The sequence below is a fragment of the Styela clava genome, chromosome 4, assembly GCF_964204865.1.
Source record: "Styela clava chromosome 4, kaStyClav1.hap1.2, whole genome shotgun sequence".
Classification (NCBI taxonomy): Eukaryota; Metazoa; Chordata; class Ascidiacea; order Stolidobranchia; family Styelidae; genus Styela; species Styela clava.
Window position 1 is genome coordinate 10879097 of NC_135253.1, and position 9471 is coordinate 10888567.

Here is a 9471-nt window from a genome sequence, read left to right on the forward strand (position 1 = left end):
GTTTTCGTCAATGTGATGTGTTACAAACGTCACAAATTTTCCTCAAAATATGTTTTGTGTCGTGAGGACGATAATAATCACTTTTTTGTTCTCAAACGAACCATGGCACCTGTGAAATGACAAGTTGGTACAAAATCATCGCGGACGAAATGCTAAGATAAATAAGGCAGTGGATACGCAACCCAAATTTTCTTCATTGAAAAGTGGCAATGTAAAATACTCATAATAAAACAAAAAAACCACAAGTTTAGTTTCAGGAAAATAATTAATCTAAAGTATATTGCAATCAAAACAACATATTATAATGCAGTGGTTCTTAAACTTTTTCGAGCGCGACCCAAATCTGAGTTTTATGAATACTCGCGACCCAATCCTAAAAAACGCAAAATGTGTTTTTAATGTTAGTACAGTTTGACTCAAATACAGACAACTATTTATTAGAAACAGTCCATTGACTCAGTGAGATTGATGAAACTGAAATTTCCTTTTTAATTATATCTTCAATACACAGCTCTATTTTACTTAACGCAATACGCAAGTTGTCACGGGTATCGAAGCGATTGCGAGCTTAGTTTTGATAACCGTCAGTGCCAAATATCCTCGCTCGCACAAGTGCCTTGTCGCGAATTGTAGCAGAAAAGGCGTCCGCTGTCCGTCGCAAACACGACATCCTAGCTGGCCTTCGGTATCTCTCGCAATATAGGCCTACAACTTTTTACTCGTCACATGTGCACGCACTGCTTCGTTCGCGGTAAATGGTGCCTCGAGATGAAGTCACATTTTCTCTAGATATTGAATAATCTAATGTCGAGAAGCGAGCTTTTTCATTGCGTCGTCTATTACAATTTTCATTACCAAAAAGACACCCATTTTTGGTTATTTTAATCCACTAAGACGACATTCCATGCGGTCAACACAACGACAAGCGACGTGCATGGTTACCGATACCATAAAAATAATACACGTGACTGGCATATCAGAATTGTGATGTAACAATGAGCTCAAGACAGTTCTCTCCGTGAATGAAATTTTTTATTTCATTATTTTTAAATACCAGAGTTTAGAAGCTAAATTGAAACATTGGGAAAGCTGAAAATTCGTCCTTCTCCTCTTAGATTGCCCTTGCATTGACGACCTTGTCGCGACCCATTTTTAAACCTTATGGGTCGCGACCCATACTTTAAGAACCACTGTTATAATGGAACACTTTACGACACATTTTCATGTCCACGGATTGCCATGGTACTTTGGAGTAGTGATACTATTTATATTGTCGCAATCGCAGATTAAATTGTTCACAGCTATATTAATGAAGCTGAGTTCGTTTCGTGTAGATTTCGATGCATGAAATCGGCAGAATCGATAAAAATACAGCACACGTTGTTGCATAACTGACGAACAGAGACACGGAGTTGCGATTTTCCTACCCCATCTTATTGGGGGGGTTATATGCAAAACCCCTCTTTTTAGGCCTAAAAACGGGCCTCATCTTATTTGCCAGGTAGACTTATTTGCCAAGAAATGCGATATTATTATACAACATAGGTATAGACTTTTACTATATGGTGTGATTGATCAACTTGTGATGTTCAAGATTTTATCTTCATTTATCGAAAATATATTTTCATCTTATAAAAACATGACGGTGAAAAATCTTTTGGTAAAATCATTGGAATGAAATATAAGAAAATGAACATTCTATTTTATGCAGGCAGCCTTTTCTATTCTTCCCTCATTTTGATCTAGTATGGTATGGTCGCATCACTCGCATACTCACATTTGACTGGATTAATGCACTCCAGTTTCATGCATTCGAAATCATGAATTTTCTACATGGAAATCGTTTCCAATAATTTAATTAATAACTGTATTGTTAAATGTTTCTGTGTTAGGTCATGCAAGTTCAAGCAAGGAAGAACGCCTGAACCCTCTGTATGATTCCAACTCTGCCACTCAGGGAGGGGTAGAAGAAGCTTATGCTGCTGTGGATGTGAGAAAGAAGAAGAAGAAAAACAAAGCGGATAAAGGTAAAGTCCCTTTTTTTCTCTTTCTTGGAATAAATATTGAAATCCAATCCTCTATTTTCAGGAAATGAAAATGCTGCCTTTTCATCTGAGAGCAATGCAGCTGTTTATGCTGCTGTAGATAAATCAAAGAAAAAGAAAAATGGTTAGTAGCTTGTCATTGTCATTTTTTGTAATTTTGAAATAGAGTTGTGTCATTAAATAAATATTCAAAATTTTATTCTCATAATTTGGAATATTTCTGCTTTTCAAGATAAACCACCTGTTGAAGCTGTGTATAGTGAAGTTAATAAAAAGAAAGGTTAGTATGGCTTACCATTTTCGTGGTTTTCTACATTGGAAATCTTTTATATAATATTCATGATTACCAAACAACATTTTGTTGTATTATTGAAGGTATTCTTATGAAGTATTAAGGTCAAAGGATAGGCGTAGTTCAATCTCATAACATAATTGGTATTCTAAATTCTAGCTAGAGGATATCGGAAATGTAATTTTTTTTTTTAAATCATGATTAAAATGATATCTCACCCCATGTTTTGATAAGCAAGTACATAATGTATACTATCACTTCCAAAGTTTGACTGATCATGACTCATCCACTTTTGTCATTTATGACTAGACTTTCATTTCCTACCAGATGCAATATTTTTCAGGTTCAAAAAATGATACCACACTCCACGGGTCTTCACAATGAATAATTTGTGTAAATTATTCTAATCAAAGCTGTTAAGTATCAGAGATGTCATTTCTTCGATTTACTGTGCATATTCTTATGCATAAAATGGAATATGTTAAAATTTGTAAGAAGTGCAACAGCAATACGAAATTGGACATGGACATGTGGTAACTTATTAACAAGTAACAAGAAAAACCTATTTGAATCGCACGTTGTTAACAGTGTTGTCATTTATAATATCTTGAATGGTGTTCTATTTATGTATTGCGAACCAGTTAATTATACAGATATCAGTGTATTCAAGTTATTATGGCACACTCAACCAGCACAGATATAGATTTATCAATTTTATTTGAATCCCTAATCCTCAATCAGTTCAAGTCTGCAACCTTTCATTTTTTGTTACTACGTTATTTTATTATATTTGGAAGGCTATGTCTTGTATTCTGTATTTTAAGGCCCTTTGCTTTTCCTACTAATTATTCATTCCACAACTATATGTCCAAATGCAAATTGTAATGTATATGGTCCCAATTTAATTTCTAAAATAAAAAAACACTGGTTAGTTCTTTTATTATTTATTTAGAGCAGGCCTGCACAACATACGGCCCGCGGGCTGCATGCGGCCCGCTAGATACTTCTGTGCGGCCCGCGGGGGATTTGGAAACACGCCACTTCTCTGGTCTAACAATCGAAGCCGGCATTGTTATGCAAGCGCACCGTTACTCCGATCATATTCGAAATCGTGAGATTTATGTTTTGCACTGTTTTCAATAAATATCGAACGTTGTGTGAAATTGGTGTGCCCTTTTCGACCCCTAAAATTCGTCGCTCGACCCCTCCTCCCCCAGTTTGCGAAACCCTGATTCAGATATCTCAGTATTCAAACTGAATCACACTTAAAACAATATCGGTATAAAATCTCCCACCCATTAGTGCATATTAGCAACAGAGTAATAACCCCATTATTTTTTACTTACTTTATGAAACTGAAGTTTCTTTTTTGGTTCAAATTTAGAACTTAGAAAACAATTCCTTCATTTATGAATGGTGCAAAATTCTCGTATAAATAATATTGCTATTTATTGTAAAATTTTAAATAAATTGGAGCAGATTTTGTGGAAAAATGTAATTTACCAGTCAAAAAAGGACAACAGAGGAAGATCTATTGCTACTAAACGAATTGTTTTTCTAGCCTACAATGGAAATATCCGATAATGGTACATATGACTAAATAAATTGTCATACATATATTTGAGACGATTTTACAAAAATGAACCCGAGTAAAAAATTTAACTGAAGTCAGTTTATACCGCAACACGCAATATCTAATTCTATTCAAAAAGAAACATTGAAAATGAAGGGTGGGTTTTCAAGGTAGATGAACTACTAAATATATATTTGCCATCTCATATGCAAAAATACTGTACCTTGTTTTTACTCAAGAAAATAAGATTCTTCATATTTTCAAGCTCCCAAGTAATGAAAGTGTTTCATTAAATTTAACTGTTTCACAATATTATTTTGATTTGTAGTTCATCTTGAGAAATATTTATGTGGCAAAGTTTGCGGCCCGTCGGGCCTTCAGATTTATGCTTGCGGCCCTCGTGGTAATTTGAGTTGTGCAGGCCTGATTTAGAGCATTCTTGTTTTAAACTTTTCTAATATAACTTTACTATAGATGCCTTGTATATACTTTTGTAAACAGTTGAAAGAAGTAATAATATTGTAGTTCTCCATGTATAATACGCATTTTCGAGCTTAAATATCGCCTTCAGAATAGGGGGGTGCGGTGTGTACTATGCGTTGACATAGGGAGTATCAAAAAGTATTCATCCATGTTTTATGCTGAATGGGCTAATGATTCTCTTGCATATTAATTTTATTCAATAAAGTCTGTTAGAATCAGCTCATGCTTGTTCTGGTAGAAGCATACGCAGCTCAAGCTCAACTAATATTTATTGTTAATAATGAAGACAGCAAGAGTACTAAACAATCCATTAACTCAAGCGTGGCGAAAAACAGTGATTTAAATGTGTGATAAGAACTAGCATGATAATTTAATGTCAAATAACAGCATGTCATGATTGACCAAATAATTAAATAACATAATAATTCAGAAATATAGTTAATAAAAATCAGTTAATAAAAGGCATGTTTAAACACTTTTGAATACTTGTATTTGTTTATGCACGTGATAAGTAGATATTCCTTTAGTATTTTAACATAAACTGCACTGTAGTTGTTTTGGATATGCCTAAAATGTACTAATAATGCACTATGTCAATTAACTAATTTAAAAAAAAAATTGTGTTATCTTAATTAATTTCACTGTCATGGAAATCTATGCAACTAGACTGTGAATTAATAATTCTGCTTTTGCTTTCACCTCTGCTTTCTAGCTTTCACTGGTGTATAAATAAGTATAGTTATTGTCATTACCTTCATAACTTTAATCAGTCTTCCAGGTTAGGTAGGCTAATCTTCGATCCCCTTTAGCTATGTTTCGCGTATTTGTGTATCAGTGTGTACAATGGCAAAGGTTGAAATCATATTAATCCTCTAATTATTGTGCAAAGAAAGGTTTGATATGTTGAAAATTTGTAACTTGCCCTTCAATTTTTCTCTTTAGTTATATTTTTGCCTTATATAGTGTTATTCTCATTTCCTGGACAACTTGATGTCTACAAACTTGCTGTTGAGCAAGTGCTGGCTTACTGGTCTGTTTTAGCTAAGAATTAGCAATCTAAAAAAAAAAAGATATTTTCATTTGCCAATAAATGTAAATCTTCTTTAAATACTATTCATCAAGCAATGGTAATGCAAAATAGAGTGAAATTTTATATTCTCGAAAATACAGACTTGGCTTTTATTTTGTGAAAATCCACCAGCAACGGTCAAATATTGAAATGTTTTAAAATTTATTATTTTATCTTTGCTATAAATGTGTTCCTTTACTCTTTGTCAATATTTGTAAAAAAAAGTGATGTAAGTCAAAAGTGGTTATCAGTTTTGACACTGAAATGAATTTCTGTAATCTTATATTGTTATCAATAACCTTTTTATTATCGTTTTAATCGTGTGATAAGACATTACTTGAATATAATATGAATTGTTAAAGTGAAAGAAGTGGAGACTGCCAATATTAGAACCATATTATGCTATGCTATTTGTGTATTCATGATTTTACTAATTATCTCAATCTTATGTTTTCAAAATGAAAGGAAAAAATAAAATAGTTCATTCGAAAGCAACTTGGTTTCTTAAGGAAAAGTGATGTAGATTGGTGAAAATGTTTTTTTTAAACAAAGAGTTATAATAGCTGCTTTTTATGTTGTATATTTACTCTCTGTATTGTTTCAACTTGTAATGGGATTTAATTTTTGGTTTTTTATAATTAATTTACGAGTACACTGCTCGTATATGATGGAAGTGATATTATTTTTAATCATATCTTTATGCATTTAATTATTTTTAATCAATATTCACAGTAACTACTATTTTTAGGAGATAGCATTTTATGAAAAAAAAATATGTAAATCATCATAATATTTATAGCCCGCCCCAATATTCAATTGTGAAAAATAATCATACTTAGTCTGAACCGAAAACTTGGTGCCGTGGTTTGCTATCCCCCACAGCTGATTATTGACTTACATATCTTGAAAATGCTATAAAGATTTCTGATTTTAATTTGTTTTATTGAATTAATAGATTGGCTTATCTTCTATAATTTTTTCCAGCTTTTTTAGTGCTCATTTCAAAAGTGAGAGCAAATGCCTCCCAAGAAATTTAAAAATGTGTTTTTTATGCTTTTTACTTTATTGAATGGAATTTTATGTAAATGGAATATCTCTTAATTTGTGTTGATAAAAGTAAATAAATCATTTAACCTGGAGTGAATTACCACATGTGTTTTAATTCACCACTCGTATGACCAGGCTGCTAAAAGACGTCATCTTTACACTAATGTAAAAAAAAAGAGAAAATGTAATGGCGGTCTTCAGAAATAAGCTAAAACTCTATCATATCGTCAGGATAATTTACACGGCGTATTTAGTTTTGAACAGTAGGTTCGTGACATTACATGTTCACCCTAACTGTATCGAAGTTTGACTCCTATACAATATGCTGGTCGATCATTATTGCGACGATGCTTCAGATAGCAATACTAGCTGGCCTGAAAATTTTATTGGTCGAGATCGTTCATGTTTACGAAACTGACAAATATTTGTACTGATAATCAGTTGCGCTATTTCGATAATGCCGTGGTTGAAAATACCGTTTCTTTAGTTCGAGCGTGGTCATGCTCGTATATGCGCATGACAAATATTATCTTTCGACTCGTATGCTGGGTCCAGCGTGATTTGTGTTGTACTGGAAAAATATATTTTACAAACATAAATATATAATACGGTCACGATGATTTATTCTGAGAACATGCAATCAAATTTTTTACTTATATATACAGATCCGATTTTTCTAACTATACATGCTTGTGTCAGTTGTGTGGTTATCCACTATAATAAAGCGAATCGCGAATTTAATAAGGCGTCCGAATTAGCTGTAGTATTTGGATGTGGTCATAACATTTGACCGTGTTTTCCGTGGATAAAATTAAACACAGCCCACCCTGCTCGCTTGTTTGCGTTTGCAATCTGTTTCACTTTTCTGTTGTCAATATGACGAACGATCTGATTCATTACTTACTGTTCAATAGACGAAGATATATGAAAGTGCTGCTGTTACCAAAGAAAACTCATAATATGCTGAAATAGATAAACATAATATGCCTAGTGTACGCGGTTCCAAAATGTCAAAATCCAGGTGGACCAAAGAGAACCCCGAAAATGCTAATATAAATACGCATAATATATCTAATGTACGCGGGTTTATTAAAGAGTCAAAATTCGGGACAGCAGAATTGGAACGGTCGCTTCGAACAATGTTATAAGAAAGGACATACACGTTTGCATTGGCATCGCATACAACGCCAGAATTCAGACATTGCTTATAGCCCGAATGTCAGCTGTTCTATGCTTTGCTATTATGAGAAGTCATATTGGGGGTTTCACATGCTGTGGCGAGGTAAAATTAAATCAGGATGGTGAACAATCATTCTTTGTTATATAACTTGATATTTCATTAGCGGTGGTCTTTTTGCTAGCCTGTTGGTGAATTAACTATGTGGGGTTGTATCGCGGCCCAGTGAAGACTATGTCAAATTTTGAGATGATACATGTCGAAACTGTCCGCAAATTAGTCACGCCATGCAAATCATATCCACGTAAGCTCGTTTCTAGTATGCGTTATGATACTGGATGCTCTTTTCACGAATTTCAGATCATGCAATTGGTATTTGACTATTCAAGGGGATGCTATGACTGGGTTCTTACAATAGCTTTAACTGAAACATATTGAAAGGATTTTGTCGCTGACGAAAAAAAAAGCTAATTTAGAAAACCGTAAAACTCAACCGCTGTTTGTCTCTATATAATTTCATGGTCTCGAGGTTATTTTAGGGTTTCTATGTATTCTGGCTGTCTGTTTCACTTTTTCGTTTGCATTACGACGAGTTGATATTTGTTTGCGAATCCGGGATGCCGTGTTGGGTACGTAAACGAGCCGAATGTAATGTCCTTCAAATATCTAAATTTTGCTGAACATGAAACAAGTACTTTCGCTTTGTTAACCAAGGACAATTTACCTCACCTTTCAGAGAAATAAATATTCAAATTAAGCTTACGGGCACAATGGACAAAAATTTCCCAACAGATCACTACATTGTCAGCAAGTGACAGCCTGAATAAGTTTGAACAATGACTCAATACTTACAATGTTATGACATACCTTGCTAACAGAATTCCAAGTACTAGTAAAATAAAACCAGGAAGTGCTGTTCTGTGTATCATGGCCCAAGCAAGACTATGACATCGTTTATGACAAAGTATATACTTGTATATGTTGTGCATATATATTAGTCATGACACGCAAATCATTGGAAATGTGGAAAATCGTGCAAGGAAGTGTGACGCTTGTTATTGAGCGTTTGAAACAAATAATACATTACTTCCTGGTGGCATCTAGCGGGTCGCCAAATTTTGAATTTAAATACTTATACCAAAAATTGAAGAGGCTCGGGTTCTACAAATCTACTCCAAATGATTATATATTCGGTGTTTGCTTGATACTGGCTCTTTAAACTCCAGTAGAAGCAACTCGCAAAAACAAGAATCGTACAAATTGTACGGTACAATACACTAAATATGCGCTGATGTTTATTGTTCTTTCCGTCGATCCACAGGCTGCACGTGTTGATTCGTATTAGAGAGCAATTCTCAAATTGTATGGACACGAAATCTCATATCGGTACCTAGACCGAGATTGAAATAATCGACGGGCAATCGTAATGAAAGCGATATTTAACATCTTTCTATTTGGCTGTGATTGAGAATGAATGCCCGCTCCATAATGTAAAGTCAAAAAATTTTGAAGCGTGCTTTTAGTGAATTTTTCTGCGTCACGTCTTCCGGAGCGAGAAGTGGAACTTTTACAGTCTGGTTCAGCATAGATCCAAATATTGAATAAATTTCATTTTGTCAATACACTGTCAGCGTTTATAAGCAAGCCGTGGCTGCTTTGATCAAAAAAGACTCGTTTTAAAAATAATTGCATATAGATCGCTTTCAAATGAGACACAATAATTCGCAGCGCATAAGTCACATAAGTCAAATAGTGCGCCTTAAAAAGACAACTTTGCTATTTGTT

The 9471-nt window shown here is 34.0% G+C and overlaps 1 protein-coding gene across 2 annotated transcripts in view; it reads left to right on the forward strand.

Annotated features, from left to right (window-relative positions):
- LOC144422153 (uncharacterized) overlaps positions 1–6609 on the forward strand; it is a 32836-nt gene extending 26227 nt beyond the window's left edge. For both annotated transcript variants that reach the window (XM_078111998.1, XM_078111997.1), the window contains exons 11-14: positions 1893–2027; positions 2089–2169; positions 2278–2325; positions 2681–6609. In XM_078111998.1, the coding sequence (XP_077968124.1) occupies positions 1893–2027; positions 2089–2169; positions 2278–2325; positions 2681–2721 (305 nt within the window). In that variant the 3' untranslated portion in view covers positions 2722–6609. The remainder of the gene's footprint in view (positions 1–1892; positions 2028–2088; positions 2170–2277; positions 2326–2680) is intronic.
- Positions 6610–9471: the final 2862 nt, after the last annotated feature.